The 26,870-nt window shown below is 58.9% G+C and overlaps 1 protein-coding gene across 5 annotated transcripts in view; it reads left to right on the top strand.

Annotated features, from left to right (window-relative positions):
• The first annotated feature begins 1,488 nt into the window (after positions 1-1,488).
• SLX9 (SLX9 ribosome biogenesis factor) overlaps positions 1,489-26,870 on the top strand; it is a 35,734-nt gene continuing 10,352 nt past the window's right edge. For 2 of the 5 annotated variants that reach the window (XM_028126513.2, XM_028126509.2), the window contains exons 1-3: positions 3,321-3,473; positions 5,750-5,858; positions 22,643-22,711. In XM_028126513.2, the coding sequence (XP_027982314.1) occupies positions 3,336-3,473; positions 5,750-5,858; positions 22,643-22,711 (316 nt within the window). In that variant the 5' untranslated portion in view covers positions 3,321-3,335. Of the gene's footprint in view, positions 2,421-2,489; positions 2,752-3,320; positions 3,474-3,798; positions 4,844-5,749; positions 5,859-22,642; positions 22,712-26,870 lie in introns of those variants that run through there. The other 3 variants (XM_028126510.2, XM_028126512.2, XM_028126514.2) reach the window with 3 other exon arrangements.

The following is a 26,870-nucleotide window of genomic DNA, read 5'->3' as shown; positions in this document are numbered from 1 at the left end:
CCTCCCCTCCATAATATGAAGGGAGGCTGAGGCAGGAGGAAATGTAAATAAAATTGAATTTGTTTTGACCCTGAAGCCCATTGACAAGGACTTGTGATTGGAGGAAGGCAACGCTCCTCCAGGAACCTCCCAACTGTCTTCATGTTCGTGCCTCATTGGAGGGGAAAACAACCTTGGCTTGTCAACAACCAGGCCTTCAGTATCCTGGGAGTCTTTAGCATATGACAGTCCTTCTGGACACCCCCTTTGTCCTCACCTCCCCAACTCCTGAGTATGTAACAGGCCACTCCTCAAGACCACAGGGTAGCAGCTCTTCCTGCCCACGGATTCTGTCCCGGTGCTTTAATAAGCCACCATTTTGCACCAAAGAGGCCTCAAGAATTCTTTCTTGGTCGTGGGCTCTGGACTCCACCCCACGGAACCTCACGGAACCTCACCTATATTCCAAAACTGCATCACTGCTTTGTCCAAGTCGACCCCAAGCCTGGCTGGCCTCGTGCGCGGGCCTTCCTTCCCAGAGCGAGGACTGGGGGTACCCTGAGGCACGGACTCAGGCCAGGAAGGAGTCGAAAGGGGCAGAGTGTGCAGGGAGAGGGGCGGAAACGGGCTGAGAGGACACATTCCCAGGGCTGAGGGAGGAGCGCTGGGGAGAATTTATCTGGAGCCGGGTTTGCCCTGCTGGGCGCTGCACCGGGGAGGCTGGTGCCCCCCCGCCCCGTGAACACCCCGGGAAGGAAGTCCTGGCACTGGGCACTTGGCGAGTGCAGGGTTGGAGCAGCGGCCCAGGGCCAGGCAGGGTTGGGAGTCCCGATCCCAGGACGGTGACTGGGCGCGGACGGCGTCGGGGCTGCAAGGCGCTGCCCTCTGGGGAGCGGTCGTTGGCGGCTCCCACGCGCAGCTTGGTGGGGTCTGCGGAACCGGGTTCTTCACTAGGAAGTCCCTCCCTGAGGGCCCCGGGGGACCGTGAAGAGCAGCGGGGGAGTCTGCACCTCCTGGAGGCCAACCTTCCGCGGCTGCGTGGGACCCCGAGTCTCGGCGCGCGGTGGTCTTGAGACGGCCCGAAAGGGCTCCAGGCCCTGGGGAAGCGGATTCTCCCGCAGCCCCGCCGCCAGCCCAGCTCCGCCCGGAAACCCAGAAGCCCGGGGTGCGCCCATAGCGGTCCGCGAGCGCCCTCGGGCGGCAAAACAACGAATCAGAGAAAAAGCAAGGAATCCAGGTCCCGCAGGGAGGGGACGCGCCGAGGCGTGGTTTAGCGCTGGGAAGGGGAGAGCGGCTGGGGCGGAGCTTCCTGGGGAGAGCCGGGCCAGGCTCGCCCTTCCAGGCCTCTCCTCTGCGGACATCGGGTGTTGTAAGCAGAGAGGGACTCCAGGAGGGCCAAGGGTAGAGCTAGAGGGCAGGGAGACCAGCGAGGAGGCCAGGGCAGGAGCCCCCGGCTGGGGGTGGGGGAGTTGGGGGGTTGGAGATACGGGGCTGTTGGGTTGAACACGCCCGGGAGAGGGGGAGCCGGCGAAGATGACGCCTCGGTATTTGGCTTGGGCAGCTGCATGGGTAACCGTGCCATTCTTTGGAAGGCAAATATGCTGCTGGGGCACAGGGACAGATTGGGATCAGAACCAAGAATTCTGTTTTGAGATTTTCACTAAATTTTCAGGTGGAGCTGGAGAGATCCAGCTGCAGATGGAAATGTCAGGATAGCAGGGAAGGGCGAGGTCACCTAGGCGGACCACGGACAGACGGAGGGAGGAGAGGCCCCAGGACTTTCGAAAACCCCTAGCTGACCCATCTTGTTGGACATTGTTTTCCCTTTACTGAGAAAACTTGCACTGCACGGAAGAGGCAAAAAGCAGACCCTAAAACTGAAGCTGTGGCAGGCCTCGAGCTGAGCCGGTGCTAAGCACAACCAGTGCTGCTCACACCCTTGCAGGAGGTTCTAGCCAGAGGAAGCTGGTCTCTCCTTTTGACCAGACCGGTCTGGCAGATTCTGGTCAGACATCCACGTTGGCAGCTCTGACAGCGGGGGGATGTCAAGCCTGAGAGGGTCTTCTGGGGTTTCTTCCAGGGACATTTCTCTGTGGCTTCAGCCTAGATCCGTTCTGTGAAGTCAACCCTCACTCCTGCACAGCGCAGCCAAGGACACCCTGAACAGACCTGCTATCAACCCAAGTAGGATGTGCTGACTAGCCATAGTCTTGCCTTTTCTAGAATATCACATCCTCAGTAAAGCCTTAAATATATAAGTGGACACAAATTCCAGCCAGTTATGTGGCCTTGAGTCAATCACAGATCCTGTCACCTTGGTCTTAAGCGGCTGATGTGGTCATCTGTCCGATCTCCTGCTGGGGAGCACCTCTGTGTCCCTCCTGAGAAGTGGCACCCAGCTCTGCCTGCAGCTGGCTCTTCTTCAAAACTCATCTGCGTAGGTGGGCTTCCACCGGGCTCCTGGACGTGGTTGAGACGTGGGTGCTGGCACCCAGTGTGGGGGGGGGGGACACTGTGGCTGGTGCCCTGGCTGAGTCTGGACTCCTGCGTGGCCTCAACCACTGCCTGTTTCGTGCTGTACATTGTTCTAGATCCGTCAGCTTTTTCTCCCCAGCAGCACAACGGGCTCCCTGAGGATGGGAATCACACCCACCCCCAGACTGCTTTCCTGAGCACACCCGTCCGGACTGGATGCACAGAAAGCAAACCGCGGATGTCCCAAGAGCAGGGCTTCCCAGCCTGCGACCCTGCACCCCTTTAAGGCTGAAATGGGTGAGTTACACCAGTTTCCAGGAATCGTTCAGAGGACTAAATGAACAGTGTAAATGTGCGACCAGAGTTAATGAAAGCAAACGGACTAGGTGGGTCAAGGGCTGTTGGGGTTCCCCTTAGTGCCTGGGTGTCCCGCTGCAGACGGGACTCCACTTCTCAGCACGCACGGGCCCGCACGCCCCAGCTCTCTGATTCCTGTTCTCCCCCCGCTCCCCCAGGGCGTTTCTCAAAGGCCCGAGGCCGTGTGGCTGACACACTGGTGTATTTCCAACATGCTTGGTCTCCGTGCAGGCTGTATCCATCCATCATTCCCCGGGATCGCAGGACGGCCGCCTGGACCACAGCGGTTACCCACACCTGCCGGGCCAAAGGCGGCGGGGCGGGGCCGGGGCGGGGCCAGGGCGGGGCCGCGCGTCCTAGCCCCGCCCCCGCCCGGGCGCCTGCGCGGCGGGCGCAGGAGGAGCGCGGATCCCACCCGCCCCGCTCCTGTTTCCGCCCGGGCCGCCCGCGCGCAGGACCAGCTTCCGGCCGGCCGGGCGCCGCGCGCCGCGTGGCTTCCGGCGGGCGGCGGGGTTCGCGGGAGCATGGGGAAGGTGAGGGGGCTGCGGGCCCGCGTGCACCAGGCGGCGGTGAGGCCCGCGGGGCAGGCCGCGTCCGACCCCGCGCCCCCGACCCGGGAGGCGGCCCCTGCGCAGGCCGCGGCCCGCGGGGTCGGCGCGAAGGTGAGTGGCGGTGCGGTAGGCGCCCCTGAGCGTGGGGGCCGCGCGGGGTCAGGGAGGCGGGCAGCGGGGCTGCGCAGCGGAGAGAGGCCCGGGGTCCGCAGCCGCCGCTCCGTGTGTGCGTGCGCGCGCCCGCTCGTCGGGCTGTCCCTCCCTCCCGCGGGGCCGCGCTCCGCCTGCTGCTTTCGGGGTCGGTGGGGGTGCGGCCGGGGTCCCGGGGTGGGCGCCTCACGCCGTCTCGCGGGGGGCCGATTTCCCCCGGGGCGGGCAGAGCGCTGCGGGCGTGTACCTGCTGCCCGGGAGCCGGGGGCTGGCGAGCGATGGCGGCCCGGAGCGCGCCGGTCGGGGGGTGGGAGCACTGCGCACGTGGACGCCGTGTGACCGAGTACGCTCGGCTGGTGGCGGACTGCCGTGTGAACACGGGGTCTGGCGCCGGTGCCCTGGCTTTCACAGAAACCCTCGAAATACCATCTGCGTGTCGTAAAATTCGCTCGTCGGAAGTGTGCAATTCAACGGGCATTTTTAAGCATATTCACCGAGGCGCGCAGTCGTCACCACAAATTTCAGAACATTTTCATCGCGCTGAAGAGAAACCCTGGCCCCGAGGGGGTGGCCCCTCTTCCTGGCTAGTTAGTACCTCTGCCCCACGGAAGCTGGGGTGAGCGGGGAGACTGCTGTTCCCAGCCTTCCCTGCTCAACGGGTGGGGGCGAGGTGGGGGAAGGGAGCCCCATCCTCTGGCTCACCTTGGACTAGAGCCCGTGGCACATGGTGGCGGGATCGTTGGCCGCTGGGGCAGAGGAGTAGAGCTCCCAAGGGAGTTTCTGTAAGGGGGGGTTGGAGAACAGGGCAGAGCTCCTAAGCCATAGGTTCTTCGAGTTCTTGATGAAATTTGTAACCTGCTCCAGCTAAATGGTTGCTAGGACGTGTGTCACACCCGTTCCTGCCCATCTGACCAGGGCTCCCCTGCAGCCCTGGTTGTTCATCCCTGGGCTGACCAGGCCAGGTGGGAGTCCCACAAGGGTAAAATCCTGCTGATCTCAGGACCGCAGCCAAATTAGAAGGAAACAGCCCGCCGTGAACGAGCGTCGGCATATCAGAGTTAGATGCTGTGAGGGCAGAAAATTGAATTATCAGACGGAGACTGTGGAATAAGAATGTCCAGAACACAGAAGAGAAGGAAGCAGAAGAAAACCTTGAGGAGAGGAGGCAGACTTGGAGGAGAAGAGGGCAGATGGGCCTCGCGGAGACGAAGATTACAGTTGCTGGGCTCTGATGTGGAACATAGGCATTTGAACAGACCACTGGTTTTCGTCATGTGACATTGTAGACCTCAAAAGACACTCCCAGCAGCGTAGCATCAATACCTGTTACAGTTAAGTTGAAATTTGAAGCACTGAGATGTAAAGCACTCCTGTGGACAATGTCCGAATGGCCATGTGAAAAGAAGTGAGGATCGGCTGTGTGCACACCGCCCCGGGCGACCGGGGACCGCACGCTGCCCCTCCTCTCCTGTGGCTCCTCCTCGGCGGGAGGGCTCAGCTGGGGTGGCCTTCCCTGCTTGGTCCTCCCAGCTGCCTCTCATCCAGCACTGCCCCCTGTGAATTTTCTGATGTCTCTTGCTCACTGACTTTCCCTCCAACCCTGCGAGCTCCCGAGGAGCGTGAGCTTCTTGTTCAGGTGCTCTGGGCTGCAGGCACTCGGGCTGGTTTCTGCGCACCGCAGTCCTGTTTTGGTCTGTGACTCCCCTGTGGGTCGATCCTGCGGTCCCTCTGTGGTTGGGCCTAGAATGAGCCAGGTGGGTCTGGGAGGTGGGCTCTGGCTCAGGACAGTGTGATTGGCAGTGACTGGGAGGGTTTTGGAGTCTCACTGTTGGAAGGAGGCCTGGGGAGACACTGCTGAGGTGGAACTGTGGTCATGAGATGGGAGAGTGGTGTGGGAAGAAGAAGATGGTGCAGGTTTGGGAGGAAATCTTGGTGCCTGTCCCAGTGCTTCTGGTTCATAATCACTACCTATCCTGAGTCTGGTCTAAGATGGTCCCCACAACAGGAACAAAGCCTGTTTGGTGGTTTGAGGCAGGTGGGAGGGAGTGCTGCCTTAGGTTCCCGGGGCCCTGGGCTCAGCTCTGGGGGGCGAGGGTTACCCCCCCAGGCTCTCCGCGGAGGAGCTGGTCCGGCCTGGCTCATCTGGAGGGCCCGTCGGGGGCTCTCCCTGCTTCGTCACCGGCCTTGAGTTGTGCTCTGCAGCCATGGAGAAATCTTATGTCTTCTTTGCTTCTTAGGAATGGGCTTTCATGAACACTGATGTTTTTGCTGGGACTAAGATAGACCCCAGCGCTTTGGTGCAGAAGCTGGACCCGGACACAAGGAGCGTTGCTTCCGTCAGGAGAGGTGAGAATGTGAGGCTAAGGTCCGGGTGTTTACAGCCCTGGCCCTGGGCCAGGGCTGACATACTCATGTGTGGGCCAGGGCAAGTTTCAGCTAACCTGTACGTGTTTCAAAGGTTTTTTTATCCAATGGAAAAATTTTAAGGTGTACTAAAGTAGAAAGAATGGTGTAAAGGTACCCCATGTACCTGTCACCTGCTTTCAACTGGATTATTTTGAAGCAAACAGTGTTTTAGTCATAAGTCCTTTTAACATATACATGCGGAGTTCTTAAAACATAAACGTGCGGTACCATTAACACGCCTGTATCATTTAGTAGTCCTTACCATCAGATAAGCGCGCGGTGCTCACATCTGCGTGATCACCTGAGAATTTCTTTGTAGAAATCAGGGTGCTCTTGAGGCCAGCCATTCTGTTGCAGCTCCCGCCCCACTTTTTCCTTCATGTCTTACGATGTGGGCAGGTCATTTTCCCCAGTGTACTTCCCCCCACTTGGGACTCTGCTGGTTGTTTCTCTCACGGGCTGCTGCCGGTCACCAGCGCTTGTGTGCGGTGGGCTCTGGCCTGGGCAGGGCACGCCGCCGCTGCCACCCCCACCGCCTGGGGGGAGGCCTCTGCTTCCCCGGGAGCCGCGCACTCACAGGTGAGAGCTTGGGGCGATGGGGGCGTGTGGGCCCGTGCGGGGCCGGGCTGTCTGTGCCGGTCCGTAATCCTGCTCTGCTGAGACCTGCCCATCTTTTTACCTTGCTTGAATCCTGCTCTGCCTTTCAGGCTCGAAAGTTGTAAGTAGCGGCCTTCTTGTCGTCATGCTGCTGTAAGCACCGATCTCTGCGGCCCCACAGTACTCTGTCCAGTTGACCTGCGCTTTTCTGAACTGGTCTCTTGTTGGGTAATTATGTGGCTTCCAGGTTTTTGATACTGTTCCAGCTTGCGTCTCCTGTTTGTAAGCCATTCTTAAGTGTTGTAAGTTGTAATTATTTCACAGCTGTGATTTGTATCAAGCCCTTTGTTTCGGATTATATTTTACACCGTGCTTTGGGGTTTTTATTGTTTCATAGGGGAGATGTGTCCATCCCTGTCTCCTTGCAGTTCTTAGTACATTGAAACCTGTAGGGGAACCCACCCCTGGGTTCTTGGCCAGGAGCCTGCTAAGTAAACCAACAAAAGACAGGCGAGAGAAAAACAATGTATCTTCCGGGAGAAACCTCAGTGAGAGGTAACTGCAAGGGGCTGTTGGAACCGAGGCTTCTCTGGCATCTAGCATAGAAGGCTAGAACTAGTAGGCTTCCAGGGTCACAGACGAGAAGGTAAATATCGGGGGAACTTACCCGAGGAAGGTTCGTTGGCGCCCGTGCATCTAGGTGCTGATTTCCCGTCGTCTTCAAGGCCGGAAGACGTCACAGGACAGGGACCCAGGCAGACGTTTTCAGAATTTTCTGCTTTTAGTCAGGTAAGGGAGGCTCTGGGAGGGTTGCCTTCCGCATCTGTTGATCCCATTTGTCTCCAGCTCCAAGGATCCTCATGGCGGGCCAGAGTGGCACGTTTAGGGGTAGCGTGTTCTTGTCCCTCATGGACCCTCCTGCGACTGTTTCTGCGGATGCACGCTGCAAAGCGGATTGCAGCTCGGGCTGTGTCTTGCCCTGGTGTGAGTCCCTGCGCTCCTGCAGGGACCCAGGGGCTGGGGCGGGTGTGTGCGTGGAGGCCATGGGTACTCAGGCTTCTTTGTTGACCAGCAGGCGGTTTTCTGCTTCTCTCAGCCTTGGATGAGAGCTTTCTGTGTTGTATAGGTTAGCTCTGCTAGGGTTTTTAAATCGCCGTGTAAGTTACTCTTTCAGAGAGCTGACAGAGGCTGTCTCTGGCAGTGTCCCCCTTCTGCGTGCCATCCTGTGGCCTCTCCCCCGCTCCTCCTGCCTCCCTGGTGGCTGTGGGGCTGTTTGCCTTCTGCCCATGGGACGGGCTCTGGCACACTGGTCTGGGCCCGGTCTGGCCCCCACAGGCTGAGCCCTCCACGGGGTGGGCATCTGCAGGGTTCGCGGGCCGCCAGCTGGGAGATGGGACGGCTTGGCGTGTGCTCTCACCTTCTCGTGTGCTCCTCACGGTCGTCCTTCCGCGTGAGCATCCCGTCTGTGGCTAACAGCTGGAGCGGTGCAGCCCGAGGCAGCAGGGGTGCTCAGCCTGGAGTGACTGAGCCCATCCAGACCCGTTGCCGTGGTGATGTGTGCTGGGCACTTGTCCCCTCCATCCAGGGGCGTGGTGGAGGTAACTGGTGTGTGGCTTTTGTTCCTGTGTCAGCTGACACACAGCTCTCAGTGGCAGCCCTGTCCGTGGAAGTGCGCAGATTCCCACTTACCTGAGAGGGTGAGCCCTGCAGGGGAGAGGTCGGCTGTGCTGTCCATGGGCGCCGGGGACCCTAGTCCTGCGCCCGCCTCTGGCCTGCCTGTAGTGGAGTCTCTGAGGGGCTGGCTTCAGGTGAGGATCCAGGGCAAAGAGCGGGTGAAGCCGTCTGTGCTTCGGTGTCCCTGGACAGTCTGGAGGGAGTGGAGGGGACAGAGCCTTCGTGTGCAGTTGTGGGTCCTGCGTCGGACCACTGGTGATACAGTGTTGGGTCTGCTGGAGTTTGCTGGAGTTTGGAGCATCTCTTTAACTTCGGCTGTCAGGTGAGCGCGGCATCTGCTGGGCAGGTGTGCCACGTGGCCTGCCTGGGAGTTTTCTGGGGCTCCTCTGGCCGTGCTGGCCAGGCAGTGCTCCCATGTCTGTGAGGGGCTGGTGTACTTTGTCCCCCTTCACGGATGGAGGTGAACTGGCGGTGTAGGGGCTGGACCCTCCCTTTGCTGAGCTCAGTGGGAGTGACAGCAGGGCCTCCCTCTGCCACTGTTCCCTGCAGGGCACGGTCACAGTCGACTCTCCCCCTACGTCTCCCCTCCCCTCCCCATCTCCTGTGCAGAGAGAGCTGCTGAGGCTGTGCGCCTCTTGTAGGGTGGTCCCCAGCCAGCACCAGCATCACTGGGACCCCACCCAGACCTGCTGAACTTTGTTGCCACCACCCTCCGGTGGTCTTTGTTGCTGCCACATCAGGATACGGGGCAGGAGCCTAGTGGGGCCTGTTTGGCAGCTATAGGAGTACAGAAGCCTCTCCCATTTTTTCTCAGATCCTCTTGAAGATCCTAGACCCCAGCCTGGTTCTCTGGGTTCTTAGCTCTGCAAGACCACGTCCTTCCTGACCTGATCGGGTCCTAGCATCCACTGCAGTCCTGTGGGAGCCCCCGGAGTGGAGCACCTTGGTGCATCAGCCGCTCTGCCAGCAGATCTGGGGCCTCGCACTCGTGTCTCTGCTCAGTGGGCAGAACTCAGTTACCTCTTGCCTTCACGTCGTCTGAGGCGTGTTTTGGTGAAGGTGGGTTAGTAGATGGGAAGTGTTGGACACGGTGCTTGATTTTCATCAGCACCTGGTTGGGGCTACAGAAGCCGCGGCCCCTTCCCTGCTGGCTTGACGTGTCCAGACAGCTCAGGTGTTGGGGCTTCGGCCTTCCCCCCCGTGCCGTGCCTCCCTTTCGGCCAACAGCTCTTCCATCTTGGCCCTTGTCACCTCCCGCCGGGCCAGTGCCCTGGGTCCTACAGGAGACGTCGCACTTTGTGGCTTCCCAGGTTTGAGTGAGGGCTGGTGGCCTGGGACAGGTCCTGTGGAAGGTGGTATCTGAGGACTCAGCTGCTGCTCAGTCATCCGCTGGGCCATGAAGGCAAGGGTGCCTGTCGGCCTGGATTAGCACGGACATGGCCCTCCCAGAGTCCTTGCCCTGGGCGGAGTCACAGACAGAACTGCCTCCCTCTCGCCGCTGTACCGTGCCACACAGCGGGTACGGTTGGGGGGGCCCTGGCCCGTCGTACATCCCCGCCACGTGCATGTGTGTGGCTCCCCTGACCCAACATGCACACATGTGCTCTTTCCCTGTGTCAACTTGTGCTCACGCCCAAGGGGCCTGTTTGACCTTGTGGGTCCTTTGCTGCTGGCATCTTTCTTCCCTGAGTGTACAGAGCCTTTGGGAATCCTGCTGGCCTGCGAGCCAAGTCTGCCTCCTTGGTCCCACCTTCTGATTCCAGTCCGTGGGGGCTGCTGGACTCTGTGCGGTGGGTTGTGGGGCTCCTGTGGCCCTGTAGCTTCACCTCCCACCCTGGGGGCAGGAGGCTGTGGTGTGGAGCCAAAGGTTACCCCCCATTCCCTCTGCAGACGCCCCTCCCACCCCCAGCAGCAGAACTCGGCTCTGCCTCGAGGGTCAGGGTCTGTGGGCTCATGGACCTGTATGTGAAGTGGCTTTGAAGCTCCTCTGCATCAGTCTTGGAGGGCACACGGCTGGTCCAGGGTGAGTATGTGGCTTCTGCGTCTTTCCCCTGCACGGGACACTGCTCTGCCGGTGCTGGGTGTCTAGTTCTGTACCCGTCTGTGCTGGAAAGTTGCAGATAACAAGGTTGGTCTGTCGTCAGTCCTCAGTGGGCCAGTACTCAGTCCTGTGGCCTGGGCTGGGCAGTGGCTGGCCTCTGGACTCAAGCCCAGAGAAGCAGGCACGTGAGGGCAGGCCTGGAGAGGACAGGCCTGGTTAGGGAAGGAGTCCCTAGGGATGAGCAAAGAGCATGGCCAGTGTGCTGGGCGGTGTGGAGGCTGCCAGAAGGTGCTCTGGGAGCCAACTAGGCTGTGGCTGAGAGGGTAGGGAGGTGGCGGTGGTGAGCGGCCCAGGCCAGCCTCCAGGCCGCAGGGACTCCGGGAACAGAGCGTGGGGGCCTGCCCTTCTCGGCCCCCGGCTCCGGGGCTGGACTGTGACCTTCAGCTTCAGTCTGGAGCAGCTGCAGGTGTGCAGTGTGTTCAGCAGAGGGCGGCAAAGCTGCGTCTCCCTGGAGGCCAAGCCTGGCTTTGGAGAGGCCGGCCCTGCCTTAAGGAGAGGAGCTCGGCAGCACGGATTCCGAGGGCTTTCTGGCGGTTGTCTTCAGGGATTTTGTAAAGCTCTGCCTTCAGAGACTTTTCACAGCTTTTCCTCCGGCTGTGAGGTAGGGGTGAAACATGACCCACCAGGTTTTCAGCACTTCTCCCCGTGCTGCCCCGAGTGCGAAGTGAGCAAGGAGACGGGATGACTGCTCTCTCTGGGCCAGGCTGGGGGCCTTGCCGGTAGCTTCCTGGGGCTGCTTTGGCTGAGGGAGTGTTTGAGGCCCCCGTGGCCTTCTGGCCCTCTTGAAGGCTGTTGCGGGGAACTCCCAGAGGTCTGCAGCCGGTGGTGCTGTTTATCAGGTTGGGGAGCCAGAGAGCCTTCCTGCTTCCTCGCTGCGGTGCGTGGCGCCCGCCCGCTAGAGGTGGCCGTGTCTCCTGTGACCGCAGGCTACTGGCTGGCTGTAAGGCCCTCTGCTGCCGCCTGGGCATTTATTTGGTTCCTTGCTGTGGGGGTAGCCTGTGGGCGGGAGCGCCTCTGGCCAGCCCCAGGGAGGGGCACCTACTGCCTCCAGAGGCAGCCTGGCTCGCAGGGCCCAAAGGTCTGTGCCCCTGACCAGGCGGAGGATTGGAAGGCAGGGTTTTCTGCTCTGGGCCTGCTGGCAGCCGTGGGGCCGCTGAGCTGGAATGCTGATGGCATCTGGCCCCGCGGTCACGCAGTGCCGGGGCAGGAAGGGGCCCGCCGTCCGGCTGCTTGCGCCTTGGTCTGCCTCCAGCCCATTCTTTTTAACAACAGGAAGCAGGGAAGGGCAAGGTCAAGGAGGCAGCCTGGAAGGGCCCTGCTTGGATGGTTTGGAGAGGGTATGGGCGTGAGGCTGTGGGGTATGGGGCCTGCATCCCGCTCCCTTTGTCATCAGGGCTTTGGGAGGAGGAATGTGGGAGTACTTAGTCCCTTGTTTCAATTCCCCTTCCTCCCCACTTTGGGACAAGCCACGGCCATTTCATTTCCAGGACCTTCTTCCAGCCTCTAGATGGCTCTTTGTGGGAGGTGAAGCATGGGAGGACCTGGCTGATGCCCATGGGCGCTGCAGCGCGGCTGCGGGAGGACTTGGCGTGTGCAGTCTGTACTGAGAGGGATGAGGTGTGGAGCCGGGAGCACCTCGGAGTGGCCGCAGCTTGCCCTCTGCCCACCGAACTCTTGTGCTGGGGGCCTGCCTGTGATAGGCTGACCAGCCAGAGCCTCTGTGCCCTTCCCGGCAGCCCTGAGTGCGGTGTGGGGGCGGAAATCCATGCTGGAGGAGGCCTGGTGCCTTTCGGAGGTGTCTTTTCTGGGCCAAAGAGGGTAGGGTGTGGTGTGGTGAATGTCTGCTGAACACCCACACCTGCAGGCCTGTGCTCAGGGTGTGCAGCAGGCGGGGCCCTGGCAGCCTCTAGATGTACCCTGCGGGTGGCTGGGGCAGCCCTCTGGCCGGAACCTCCCTGCCTAGTTCCGGGCCTTCTCTCTCTCGGGTGCCTCTCTCTGAGAGCCCCAGCCTAAGCCCTGTTCCTGCGCTGTTGCCCAGCCCTGGTGACCCAGATGACAGCCCATGTGGGGAGTGGGGGGGAGATGGGACACGCCCGGCACACCTGGGCTCCCAGAATCATTGTGAGCCACAGCAAGGTGTAGGCCCCACCTGCTCCCCACGCTCCAGGGCCTCTGCGATGGTCACAGCCCCTTTGAGCAAGGGGCCCCTCCTCCCTCCCATCAGTGCTCCCTGGCATGGCTCAAGGTAGGCTTGGGAGTCGGTGTCTACCTGTGTCCACCCTCAGGACAATGAAGGGGACCATCGGGGTGAGCCAGGCAGCCACCCCGCAGGACTAAGGTCCAAGATCCCCTGGCAGTGGGAAAGGGGACCAGAATTGGGACTGGGAGGGCCGTACCCCACTCTACAGCCAGGCCGCCGGGGTACCACACTGCAGGGCCCCGGTGTGCCTGTTGGCTGAGGCCCGGGTCTAGGTCTGGATCAGGCTCAAACCCTGGGGGTGCTCATGTTTGTGCTGCTAGATAGCTCTGGGCATCCGTCCCACCCCGACCTGTGCCGGAGCCGCCTCCTGTCACGGTGGGCAGTGGCCGGTGTGAGGACGTGCCTGTAGTCGGATGTTCTGTTCACCTCCTTGGGGACCTGGGAGGCCGAGCGCTTCTGCTCAGGAAGCAGTGAGATGCTGACCTTTTAGTCTCTGCTCTCGTGAGTGACGTGCCGTGTAGACGCTGGAGTGGGGTGGGCGCGCCGGGGCTCCTGGGCCGGGCTCTGCTGCCTGTCTTCCTCTTGTCAGTTATCTGTGGTGCTGCTGCGTTTGTCCCAGGCCCTGTGCACGTCAGTGACCCCCTCTGCTGTGTTGGCGGGCAGTTGGGAGCCAGCCTGCTGGGTCACGTCCTGCTCACCGTTTTCTTGCTGGAGGCCTGAGGCTTTCTGTGATTGGCTCCCTCATCTGCAAGAAGGGCTGCTGGGGGTCTCTGTGAGGTCATCCTTGTGGAGCTCTGATTGCAGAGCGTGGCCCAAGCAGGTGACAGGGAGGCTCATGGCGACCCCCTCCTGTGTCTTGGAGCTTGTGACGGCGGCCCCCTTCCTGGCAGCATGGTGGGCTGACTGTTCCCTCCAATTGAAGTAGCTTGTTGGATGTGGCCGTCTTAGGAATGGCTGACACATGGCATGGGGGGAGAACATGCAGCCATTCGGGGGCCAGCGTCTTGCTGCAGTGGACCTCGCACAGGAGGTGGGGGGCGTGGAGAGCCGGCGGGGGGAGAAAGATCTGGGCTCTCTCTGGAATCTGGGGGGAGCAGGAGGGGCCAGGCTGTGGAAGAAGCCCCTTCACTCTGTGCTGTTCCAGGTCTTGGCTCCATGAAGCTGAGCTGACGCATGAATGGATGCCCCGAGTCCTCAACCCTGAACAACCAGGCTCAGCCCTGGCGGAGGCTCGGAAGTCAGGGACTGGCCTCCCTCTAAAACCGCTTTTGTGAAAGGTAACACTTGATAATTGGAAAAGCATGTGCGCAGTAGAGAAAAGACAAAACCTCCTTCTCTACCCAAAGACTGCAGTCTCTGTGTCCCTGTGTGGGATTTTGCATTTGTGACCTGGCTGTGCCCACAGACTGACCTGGTCAGAGCGGATGCCACCTGCCCCGTTTCCGGAAGCGGCCGGCGGGCTCTTTGGCCCAGCTCACCTCGCTGCCCTTCGTGCAGACGGGCCCCCCTCCCGTGGCCAGCTGGGTGGAGCTGCTGGCCCTGCCTGGGCGAATGTCCATCTGGGAAGAGTCCTGGCTGCCTCCTGCAAGGCTCGTGGAATGCCTCCGTCTGCTGCTCCACGCGTGAGCGGGAGGCCTCCCTGGGCACGCAGAGAGGTGGCGGGCCGGTGTGGAGGGACGGTGCGCCGCCTCAGCTCCCGGATCTCCTCCGTCAGCAGAGTGGGTCTGGTTGTGGGCAGGTCCTTGGGTGCTCCTCCGTCAACAGATAACCACTTGAGAGCCTTCTCTCTCTTGCTACTCCAGAACCTTCCTTCCAAGGGGGGATGCTGTCTTTACAGTGCTGTCCACCAGCAGCGGCCACTGGACCCGAGGGGGCAGGTGGGGTTATATGACCGTTTGAGGGTCATTCCCTTTGTGAGGGGTGCTGCTCCTTGGGCATGACTGTGTCACGTGCAGGAGGAGACGGTGGGGAGGTGCTGTCTGGGCACGTGGCTTGCTATTTCTAAACCCAGTGTTCTGGACTTGGCGGCAAGCAGCTATTTCAGGTTCTCGGCGCGTTTCTGCTGCTTGTGGAGCCTGGCAGCCTCACCCCACTGAGGCCGTCTGCTGTCACTCATGTCCCTGGCGGCTGAGGGGGGCCGGAGGCCTGTGTGCGGTCTCTGCTCATCCAGGCTGTCCGGCCCTATCGGCGCTCGGTGCCTGCAGGTCTGGCAGCTGTCCCCCTTTGGGCACCTGCACGCTTGTGGGTTTTCCAAAGCCCACCTCAAGATGCTCAGGCAGAATCTGTGAGGTTGGGGCCCTCCTGGCCTCTTGTGGACGAAGGGTCCTCACATTCCTACCGCTCAGAGGGAGGCACTGTCCAGTGAAGGTGCTGTGACCGCTGAACCTGAGCATCACCTGCGCTCGCCTGCCTGCCTGTGACTTTGCCCTCGCTCTGCTGGCTTGCTGCTCGCCACGGTCAGGGAGGGGGTGTGTGGCCTGCCTGGCAAGGAGCCTTGAGCAGGGCCTAGCCTTACCCCCCTGTGGGATCATCCTGGGCGCTCCATAGATTGTGGAGAGGAGGTGAGGAGGGGACACCCCCAGAGCATGCTGAGTACATGCTGCTTGGGGGACCCTCGGGGCACCTCGCCCAGTGTCCCCTTTCTCCCTGGCAGATGTAGAGGCCCCTGGAGGGGGGAGGCTGAGCTTGGCTTGAGCGTCTCCGGGTGGAGGCGCCACCTGCAGGCTTCCTTCCCTGAGAGAAAGGAGCCCGTGAGGATGAGCTCTTTGTCTCCACCCTCGGAGTGCAGCCACGCTGCTCACTGTCCCTCTGGCACCTGGTTATCTGGAGAGCCCTTCCTCCCCCCCGGTCTGTCCTGGCAGTGGCCTGCAGAAGGCGATGGAGATGGGCCAGGTTGGCGGGGGTGGAACGAGGGGTTGCAGGAGGAGCAGGCAGGGGTTACTCATGTCGTGCTGGGGACGAGGGCCCAGGTGCTGGCAGGACAGTCTGTCCTGAGGGGAGCACCGCAGGTTGGCCCGAGCCCCCCAGGAGCCCCTCTCCTCTGCCCATGGGTGCTGCTCCTCGTCCCCTCCCATCAGTCTATTGGGCCTGCAGGGCCACCTCTGAACGAGGAGCAGCTCTGCGGCTGCAGAACCAGAACCACTGGTGGCCCCGTCAGCCTTCCGCTCCGAAAGCTGCGCTAGCGGCCACGTCACCATGTGTCTTTATGTTAGAAGTTGACCCCCTTGAGTCTGTCCTTTTGACATATGCAACAGTCTGGGGCATCTGGGAGTTCATCATGGGAGAGGTTTTCATCAACAAAAAGGGTGCTTTAACAGTAAAACTTGGTGGGTGTTTTTGAGAATAGGTTGATATGGCCTCTTTGGTTAAGAATCTTGTCATTTTTCTTCCCAGACATGGTCTCTGATTAGGGAAATTTGTCCCTGGTTTTTTTATATCTTTGCTTTTATAAAAATTCCTGAATCGCTGCCTGCTTGCAGGGTACAGCATAAATAATTAAATGGAAAAATGAAGGGAACAAAATCTAGCTGCACCGTCTGTAGGCAACCACCTGTCTCAGGCTTGCTGAGGTGGGGGGCCCGGGCCCTCCTTGTTCTAGCTTCATCTCCGGCCACCGGGCCTGTCCTCTCCATCCTGGAGAGAGCCCACAGTGCTCGCCACCCCCCCCCCCCCCCCCGTGGCCCACCACTGCCCTTCTCGTTAGCATGGTGCACACGAGCGTGGAGACTCCGTGCAGGGACTCTGGTGCGGCTGTCGCCACTGCAGGTTTCTCCGTCTCCACAGTCTGCATACGTGGCTGGTGCTGGCCCCGTGCTTCCCCGAGTGCTGGGCGTGGTTGCCCATCAGCACAGGGTGACCTTGCTCCTCTGCAAGGCTGTTGGGGTTTGTCCTGTGATGGGACCTACGCTGCAGGGCACGTTGTGTCCTCCTATCTCTGTGGATGCTAGTGAACACCTCTGTACACAGAAATAGAGAGGTGGAATTGCTGAGTTAGATGTGCAGACATTTAAAAAATCCGTAGATGGTTTTGGGAGCCAGATGGCCCCTTTGGCCCTGGTTTTGCATCACAAGTCCCCGAGGTGGACTTGTGTATAATACACTATAATGCCCTGTGGCCCAGGGTATTATTACATGCCTCTGACTGGGGACCGGAAACGAGAAGCCCGTAAAACGCCGACGAAAGTCAGTAGACAGTTGCCTGATCGCTTTCGAGAGATGCTGCCCTGAGGGAGCCCTTGCTGTGCGCTTGAGAGTCTGCCTCTGCCTCTGGTCTGAGCCGGCTGGTGCATGCCTAGGTCTCTGCTAACGTCAAGGGCAGCCAGTTTTTGGGGGGCCGGTTTGTAAGATGTGCGCTTCCTTAGAAGTTCCGTTAAGCCGTGTTTCTCTGAAGGCAGCCCGTTTCTGCACTTTTCTTATTCCTTTATGCTGTTTGCCTTTCCTGTTGATTCAGAAGCGCTTTTTTGTTATCTGCAGGTATCCCCATTAGTAATGCTTTTTGAGTTTATCCACATAACTTTTTTGATACAGTTCTTGTACGTAGTCAAATTGACGTTTTCTTTGTATTTTGTGACTCATTTGTGTTTTTGTAGTACTTTTACGCTTCTGTTACTTATATATTTTATGCATCGGGGCCTTCTTTTGATGTACAGAGGGACGGGAAGGATTCCTGCTTTATTCCTCCAAATCTCTGTCTTGGTAGCATTTACTGAGAAGCTGAGGTGTGAGCTCAGTGTCCCGGGATGCCTCTGTGCGAGGCTTCAGTCACATCAGCCTGCTCCTGAAGCCGCTCTGAAACCTGAGGCTACCTCCTTCTGTTACCTGTGCTTGGTTTTTGCACATCTTTGTTGACAGAAGGGGAGCAGGTTCTTGGTGTCATTTATGGAAAAGCTAATTACGTATTAATTCTTTTTCCAGTTCTGTTAGGACGTATGTCCTGTGATTCATTACTCATGTCCTGCCCAGGCTGCAGACTGCATGGGAGGCGGGCCACTGGGGCGCCAGTGCAGTGCTGGGCACTGGACCTCACACTATGCACTGGCATTCCGCTTACATGGATGAGAAGACTGTTGTGTCTCTACCGCTGAGGATCCAGAGCTTCCTGTCTTGTCGCAGGAAGCTGCGTCTCACCGTCAGCTTTTCTGGTTGGAGCAGCCTGTGCCTGAGCTCATGCCCACCCTTTCTCCCTGGGATGCCCAGAGCCCTTTGGCCTGTAGCTGAGGTCAGTGCCCTGGGGCTGGAGGGTGGGGCTCAGAAGGTGGGTGGGTTGGTGGGGTGCAGGCACAGCGAGGGTGGGAGGCCACCCTGCCTCCTGTGCTCAGCATGGTCACTGGGTTGATTGTTTTAAGTATTGTTTTTAGGTTCTGGAGAATTTTGTGATCCTGAAGGTGAGAATACACTGCTCTCTGTGTCACGTGGACACCCAGGGTTGGTGTTCCTGGCACCTGCCCTGAGTTCGGGTTGGGCACTCAGTTTGGGATGACACGCCCCGGGGTGCGCAGTTGCTGTCACTTTGTCACTTATCAAAATGCTGCTGGACACCTCTCATTCCCCTCCCCCAGGGCGGCAGGGCTGTAGTGTTGACTCTGGGGGTCCTGGAGGTGAGGGCACACCCAGGACATTGGCCCTGGGAGGGACGAGGACCCAGGTTTGTGTGCGGTACTTTTAAGCCTCCTGCTTGGGACCAGAGAGGCCAGCGTCATTGCACCCAGCCCCAGTTTTCCGAGGCTGGTGTTTCTGCTGTTGTGGGTCACGTGGAGCTTGCTGCACGGAGGAGGCGACTGGAGATTCGGTGTACTTCCTTTGTCATACGTGTAAGAACTGGGACAGCCCATGCTGACACCACACGTGGGTCTGTCGGCCTTGGTGTGGGAGGTGCCGGTTGCGCTCTCCTGCCTGGTTCTGGGTAGGTTCTGCTCTGGGCCTCCGTGCCTCCCTTTGTGACGTGGCACAGCTACCTGCAGGGCGTCAGGAGGAACAGGGCCCTGAGGGACCAGCACCCTCTAGCCCCTGCAACCACAGGAGGGAAGCCCACAAGGTAGGGTGGGAGTAACTGAGAGCCAGAGCAGAATTTGGGGAGGGGTTGCTCCTGGGTAGGATGTGAACTGGTGCTCCCCGGTTGCTGGCCCCTGTGGCAGAGCCCTGTCGGCATGCTGTGGTGGAGAAACCACAGTCGGGCAGTGCTGTTGGGATTCCCATCCACCTGGGAGAGGTGTCCTCCCTCAGGGTCATGAGGGTGGCCTGCCCAGGGCTGAGCCCAGGGGGGCCCGATGTGGGGCCATGGAAGGGGCTTGGTGCTGAGACTGGACAGGCCACTTCCGTGTCCCCCTGAGCATCTCCTGATCCATCTCAGCCCATGCTCCTGGTGCCCTTGCTGAGGGTGGGTCCCCCTTCACAGGTGTTGGCTCAGGACACCCAGGCACTCTGGTGAGCAGGCACCAGCGCAGCAAGGGGCCTGGGGGCGGAGGTCACGTGAGCGCATGTCGGCCCGGGGGCTCGGAGTGGGTGCAGCTGGAGGCGCTCGAGGGCTCTTTACCGCCTTCCCTCGCCTGCAGGTGTGTGAAAATCTCCAGTAAGAAGGCTGCCGTGGAGCCCTCTCCCTGTGTTTTTCTTTCTTCCGAGGTTGCCTCCGCGCCGGGTCTGACGGTGTCCAGGGACAGCGAGGTGCGCCTGGGCAGCTGTCTTGCCTCGCTCAGCCTCAGGCTCTGGCTGCCCAGACCATCCTGGCACTCCCAGATGCCACCTTCCCTGGAGCCTGGGTTTACATGGCTTGTCTGTAGGGCCTGTCCACCTGGCCCACTGGCCACCACGCCCCTCTTGCCCTCTTGTCTGTCTCATTCGAGGCTGTAGACTCAGTGCAAAGTGAGGGCCTTGCCTGGTCCTTGGGGGTTTGGGCTTTTGGAACCCTCCAGTTGTCTTGGGGACCCCCGTCAGGGACACTGAGGTGAGCAGGGCTTGTGGTGCCCATGCTCATCCCTGCCGCCCATGCCCAGTGTGGGCAGCGTGTTCGCTACCTGCAGCCTGTGGGGCCGGCGCTTCCAGGCAGCTTCTGGGGGACCTCACTCTCCGGGTGCTCGGCTGTCTCACAGGGACGGCACGTTTGGTTCCTGTTTCCCCGGTGCCATGGGGACAGGCTACTGGGCAGAGGCCCCCACGGGTGGGGTCTCCCTGAACTTTGTGAGCCGCCTTCACATCCGCCTGTTGGATGCTTCTCTGGGAGGGCACCCTCCTGCATTCACCTGCTGGACATGTGGGTCAGCTCTGTTCCTGTCACTGGTCTCCATTGCCCAGATTGTCACCTCAATCGGATGCTCCCTGACCCCATAGCGGGCACTGTCATCACCCCACATGTGGCTTGACCTGGCACCGGGACACGTGGACATCTCACCCCCACCCCCACCCCCAGAGGCCTCTGGTGCCTGCACGAGGCTGCAGAGGTGCCCTCCCTGCCCTGTATCAGGCCGGCACCTGGCGGCCAGATAGCATGGTGGGTGTGGTGCCAGGTGCAGGGGAGTGGGGGCTGGAGCAGCTGGAGGAGCAGGGTTACCCCGGGGGCCCATACCCTGCAGCCCCTTCTGTCCACCCTCTCACACCCGCCCCCATTCTGAGCAGCTGAGGGTGACTGGAAAGTCACACAAGGCCTCCGCTCTCTGGGCAGGTGAGGGGGGGCAGTGAGAGGTCAGGGCCTCGAGGGGAGTAGGTCAGCTCCAGCGCGTCTGGAAGTTTCAACACGAGGCCACAGCGTGCAGGGTCTTACCCTTGGGAGAAGGGATTAATCCTCCTGGGAGTCCCAGGTTATAAGGTTTTATGCACGTTCCTGAGCTGAAGAGTCTAGTTTAACAGGCGCACCCCCTTTCTCTTGATGGAACTTGTCTCCACTCTGTTGTGTAGACGTCATAGATCTCCCGTACGAGCTGGGAAAAATCGGCGTGAAGTAAAGACACATCGGGAGATGTGAGTGTCTCGTAGCCTGAGCTTGGGGTGGGCTATGCCCTGGGCTTAGGCCACTTGATCTCTGGGGAAACCAGTTAAGGCCAAGGAAGTGGAGCCAGCCTGGAGCCCGCTCTGTTTGTAGAGGCAGAGACACTGTCCGCAGCGTCCGGCGTCTCCTGGCCCAGCGCCCTCCCAGCCTGTGTTCCCACATGCCACAGCCCTGACGTGGGGCAGATAGCGGTCAGGCCGCGCCGTCTTTGTGCTCCCAGAGCCTGGCAGCGACGCTGTGCTCCCTGCCCCCGGCCCGGCCCGGCTCCCGTGCACAGAGCCCGGGGGGCACCTGCATGTTTCACCCGTGGTAGCTCTCCCCACGTGAGGTAGCCTCTTCTCCCCGGCTGGAGGAATTCCAAAGGGCTGATGACGATCTCTCTGGGTTTGTCTCGTAAATTTACAGCGCATACCCACAGTCACCCTGCTCTCTGCCGCACTGGCTCACTCTCGAGCGAGAGGCTCAGTGACTCGCGAGGGGTCCCTTTGGTGGTTGTCCCACTGCCCGGGGTGTAGTTCGGCCCTGGGCCGACGTCCGCCCCTTGGAGAAGGAAGGGCCTGGAGAAGGGGAGGCCCAGGGCCGTCTGATGCACCTGCAGGCCCTGCCTGAGCAGCTTGGGGCTGTAGATGGCCTCTGCCGACTCGGGCTGACTGGCCTTGTCCAGCTGGGAGTCAGCATCTGGCCAGTGATGTCAGGTTTCGTCCGCCTCTGTGTGCCTCCTGGGGGCAGGGGCCCCTCTATCTGCCCCCCACCCCGTCCGCCTGCTGAGGAGGGAAGCCCCGTGTCCTGCGGCCAGGGCTGTGTGTGATTTTTTGTGCCCACGTGGTTCAGGCTTTACTTCAAGTCTCGCGTCTCCGTTACCCCTCCAGCAGTGTGGTCCCAGGGCAGCTCCTTTCCGGTCCCGGTCCCTAGCAGTTCCCATGACCTGGGGGGGGTTACGGCCCCCTCTGTTGGGCTAGTTCGTAGGGTCACTGACAGAAAGACGCCCAGTGCTCCTACAGGTCAGCAGGTTTCTTCAGGTAGTTCGTGAATGAGTGTTAACAGGTGCCCTTTCCTTGGTGGGTGATGGGTGATGCCATGTCGGTGTCTGGTAACTGTGGTCCGTGTGGGGACTGGGCAGGCAGGGCCGCACCGGCCTGCTGTCTGGCTGATGGCGGAAGCACAGGGCTTTGCCTTATTCCTGAGAAGATGGATGTGGGGGTCCGCTCGGGCGGCTGGAGCAAACACACCTGTATCCCTCGCGGTCTGGAGGCTGGGCATCTGAGGCCTCCCGTGGGTGTGTAGATGGCCATCATCCTCACATCATCGTCCCCTGAACGTCCGTGTTCTGATTTCTTCTTACGAGGACACCAGTCCCGTTGGATCAGGGCCACCGTTGTGCCCTCATTAAAGACCATGTCTTCAAACACAGTTGCCTTCTGAGGACCTGGTGATTAGGACTTGAGCATGTGCATTTGGGGAACACAGTTTAGTCCATAAAATGGGGGTGTGCAGACATACCGCGGGGGTGAGGGCAGGCTTATGAGGGAGGGGAGGCCACTCACCCGCTGAGCTGGGGGGAGCAGGGAGGGTGGTGGGCGGGTCAGCCGGTGGCCTGCGCTCTGATGACGGAGGTGTTCGGGAGACAGAGGAGAGGGTATATGTTGCACTCGTTGCCCTGACCCTGGGTTAGGGTTAGGCTGGGAACGTTGCAGACACGCTCCGATGCTGGCAGGCGAGGGTGGACGGCGGCCCCTCACGAAGGGACCATGTGAGGAGAAGTGGGTTTCTCTTACTGCCTTGGTGGAATCGGTGACGAGATCTGGGACCATTTTTTTGCTTCGACTGGACTCACCTGAGACCCTCGGCTTTGGGCAGCGCCTGTGCCGAGAAACTGCAAACAGGTGGGGACCATGAGCCTCAAGTCCAGAGCTCCAGGTCCCAGGCTCGGGGGCATGGGCCTTCCTCTTGGTGAGTTATGTGGCATCTGGGGGCTCCCTGGTCACGCTGCAGCCTGTTCTGGAGGTCATCCCGGGGTCATGTGTCCCAGGGCAGCCCCATAGGAAGTGCGCAGGGACCCCTCCTGACTCTGGGCCACCATGCACCTGGCCGCGGCCTGGCCTGGGGCACAGTTCCCGGCTCCTCCCCGTGGGCACGGAGCGCCCCACTCACCCCCATGTGTTCTCTGTCCTCAGGTGTGGAGGCCAGGGCTGTTTTGCCCAAGAAGGAGAAACTGAAGCTGCGGCGTGAGAGGTGGCTACAGAGTAAGTTCGGCCCCCGTGCCCCCCCCGCCCCAACACACCCGCAGCGGCCTGGGGCAGCGCCCTGACCCTGTCCTCCCTGAGCGCCGCGTGTGCAGGGCTGGCTCACCAGCACCTAGGTGACCGTGCTGTGGCGAGGGTTTTGCAGCAGAACTGTCCCAGGGTGCTCGGGGTGCGGCGGGGCCCCTGCTCCTTCCTTCTCAGGGCCTGTCTGAGGGGGGCTTCGTCCCGGGCCCCTCCCGCAGACGCCTCACCGCGCCTGGTGCCTCACTCCCTGGAGTTAGTTTTCGTGATGCTGAGTGTGCACTGGTGGTTTTCTAAGGATCGTCCTATGAGGCTTGCTTTGCAACCTTCTTCTTACTGTTCTCATTTTAGTGCGAGTCTGCTCACCTCTATTATTTATTTATTTATATTATTTTTTATTGACTTTTTAAAATTAATTTCTGTTATCTGGTATGTTCTCTCATGGTTAAATTTTTTTTCCTTTAAGGTTTTAAAGAAAATGTACGTTTTAATTTCCTAGAGAAATTTGTCGACTTCTTCCACAGTTATTTTATGTTTTGTGCCTCTGTGGGTGTTTCTTACAGAAGTGACTCATTCGTGCATTTTCTTTCCCACGGTCCTTGCGTGGCGTTGTGTGGAATGTTCTCTGTAAGCTGGACTTGGGGAAGCAGACAGACTGGCCGCTGGGGCCTTGTGCTCCTCTGCACTGCCGTGTGCCGCGATACTTAAAACTCGCTCCTCGCTCCGTGCCTGGTTGGTCTTTCGTCGTCTCTCCTTGAGCCTGGCGTGGCCATTCCTATTTTCCCATAAAAGCATCTACTCTCATGAGACCCCCACCCTCATTGGCAAAGGGCTGCTGGCCTCTCATCATCGGTACCCTGTTTGTCACCCTTTATTTGCCTCCTTTTCGTGAACTTCTCTTTATTTTTCTCTTCCATTCCAAGAATTAAGCCTTGTACTTGTTTGTCAGTTCTAGTTTCTTGTGCCCTAAATGGTTAGTTTCTGTTCTTTTTAATACCCTAGTCTTGCTTTCTTTAGGTTTGAGTTACCTGGCTCATAGTTTTTACAGTTTTGTTTAGGAACGGAGGGCTGTGTGAGCCGCCCCGCCCCGCTCGGGCTTACCTACTGTCTTATCATGGAAAGTGTCATACGGAAAAGCAGGGAGGACCTGACAGTGAACACCTAGATTTGATGTGGACACTGTTGTTTACCACATCTGTTCCTCTGTCCATCCCTACCCGTCTGTCCACCACCCTGTGTTCTATCCACCCATTGCTGAGTGAGTGGCAGACGTCAGGACACTTTCTCCCAAATGATTCTGCTACAGTTCCGCATCTGCAGATGGTTCTCCTTCATTTTGAGGTAAGGCTGGCCTACGATGAAGTGCCAGTCTGGGTGCCACTGCACACACACGTGCGACCAGAGTCCCTGGGAGAGACAGAGTAGCACTAGCACTGAGAGTGACCACTGTCACTCCCCTCAGAGTCACAGTTTAGATTTTACTGCTCTAGACGTCCTCTGACTGGAATCTTGTAGGATGTGTTCTGTTTGTGTCTGGATTTCTTTGCTTCGCAGGAAGTCTTTGAAAGTCTGCTCTGCTGTGTGTCGCTGTGGCCCGGGCCCTTCTCTCGCTGAGAAGGGTTTATCTGGATAGACCGATTGCTACCCCTTTTCCTATTGATGGACACCTGGTCTTTTTTCTCTTTCTAGCTACTATGAAAAAGGCTGCTACAAACATTCTCTTCAGGTCTTTTTGTGGAGTGTGTCGTCATTTTGGAGGAATGGTTGGGAATAGAGTGCTGGGTCATAGGGCAGGTGTATGTTTAGTTTTATAAGCAAGTGCCAGACATTTCCCTGGAGTGGTCCTGTGTTCACACTGCCACCAGCCACGGCTCCCCGCAGAGCAGGGCGTCAGCAGCTCCCCGTGGCGTCGGCTCTCAACCACCCCCGAGCATTGCGTGTGCACCCCAGTTGGGTGTGGTTTCGTTACCTCACTCCAAGAATGGTTCTGACGTCCCGGAAGCCAGCCCTGCGTCAAGTGTGTGCTTGCAGATTTTCTTCCAGAGCGTGACTTGCCCGTTCATTTTCTGAACAATGTGTTTTTGATGAACAGAAGTTTAATCTTGAGGCATCTGATTTAGCTTTTTTTATGTGGTTATTTTGTATACATGTGTGTCTTGTCTAGGAAAACTTTGCCCAATCTCAAGTCCTCAAGATGCTGTTCTCCTTTTCTAAAAGCTGTGTAGTTAGGTTAGTTTGGTTTCTGGTCCATCTCGGTTGGCGTTTGTCGGTGGCGTGCGGTACTGGCTGAGGCTCCTTCCCCCTCTGTGGATGTTCGGTTACTCTGGCACTGTTTGTTCTAAAGGCTTTTCTCTCCTCGTTTGATTGTTTCAGTGTCTTTGCGAAACATCGCACGGTCTCCTGAGTGTGGGTCTGTTTGGGGGCATCTGCTGTTGGCTGCTGCCAGTGTGTCCTCACACGTACTGGCAGCTCTGCAGGAGGCCGTGGTGCACAGCGGGCGCCCTCCCCCTCCTCGGTTCTCCTGTGGGAAGGCCGGGTCTGTGGCGCTTCCGTGTAGGTTTTACCAGAGGCCCACTCCCACCAACAGAACCTTGTCAGGCTTACGACTGCAGGTGCCTTGAGTGTGTAGATCAGTTTGGGGGAAATTGCCGTGTTAACAGTATTGAATCTTTAAGTCCACGAATATGGTACATTTCTCCATTTTTGTGGATTTTCTTTAATTTCTCTTGTCAGCATTGTATAGTTTTCAGAGTAGAGGTCTTACATGGGTTTTTATTTTTGTTATGCCTATTGCTCATGGTTTCATAGGTTTTGGAGTTGTTTATAAGTGAGATTCTCAAAAGCTTCGTTTTCTAGTAGTTTATAAAGGATGGATTTTTAAGAATATTGTATCCTTTGACAGTGCTAAAATCATGTATTCTGATAGTTATTCTGTAGATTCCTTAGAACTTTCTACATAAAAAATCATGCCACCTAAAATGGATCAGTTTCATTTTCTTCTCCAAGCTCATGTTTTCATGTCTTCTCATCCTACGGCAGGGGTTCGAGCCTCTGGTGGGTGGTGATGGAAGGGGTGCGAATGGTTCCCAGTCTGCGGCCAGGGGTTGGGACCCAGCTGTGTTGGTGCACAACACAAGGTGCCATCATGGGCTCTCTGCTTCAGGCCCGGTTTCTAAGGAACTTCCCTTAGGCTTCTCGTCGTTGGGCAGATGTGGGCACGGAAGTAAGGAGAGTGACGGGGGCACATGCCTTGCCCCCTCCTCCTGAATTCTGTCAGTGGGATGTGGACTGGCCTTCAGGGAACTCAGCCCTTAAGCCTCCCACGGTCAGCATCCCATGTAGCTGGTGAAGTTGTTTTTGGAGGCTCAATTAGCATGTGGAATGCTTTCTTGGTTACACCTCAAGCTAGTTTTAAATTAAACCATTTAGAATGAAGGAGTGTCAGTCCCTGGGAAACTTCCAGAGCCAGGGGAGGGGCAGTGATAGGGGCAAGAGGAGCCCCCCACCCCCAAAATGCTCAGAATCTGTTGCTCTAGAACACACCGTTGGTAGAAGGGACCTTTTGCTGCCCCTGCCCTTGCTTACAATGGGCTGGCCATGAGATTCTCCCTGGGGAGAAACGTCGGTGTGCGGTCTGTCTGGTCCCAGCACCCCAAGAAAGGTTTACCTGGAGAGGAGTCTTCGATGAAGGAGGCGATTTCCAGCCCAGGTACAAGGATGTGGAGGGGAGGCCCCCGACCTCTATCTGGCATGGAGGGTAGAAGGGAGACTTCATTGCCAGAAGATGGTGTAACAGGGTCCTGGGCTCAGAGGACACTCCAGGCGGGCGCCCCCCTCCCCCTGGGCCCCTATCTCTGGCTAGAAGGCGGAGTGGCTCTGGGGCAGAAAGGGGAGAGTGGGCAGGGCCTGTGGTGACATGGGCACAGTTGTCCTCTGCGGAGGGTGGCCAGCCTGGAGCCCCTGTGCCGAGCCCAGTGGCACAGAACTACACCACTTTATTTTATTTTTTTTTTTAAAGACTTTATTTATTTATTTGAGAGAGAGAATGAGAAAGAGCACGAGAGGGAAGACGGTCAGAGGGAGAAGCAGACTCCCTGCCGAGCAGGGAGCCCGATGCAGGACTCGATCCCGGGACTCC

Source organism: Eumetopias jubatus, unplaced genomic scaffold (assembly GCF_037043125.1).
Source record: "Eumetopias jubatus isolate StellerSeaLion01/CBP00866 unplaced genomic scaffold, mEumJub1_p1.0 scaffold_1, whole genome shotgun sequence".
Classification (NCBI taxonomy): Eukaryota; Metazoa; Chordata; class Mammalia; order Carnivora; family Otariidae; genus Eumetopias; species Eumetopias jubatus.
This window is presented reverse-complemented; position numbering and strand designations above follow the sequence as displayed.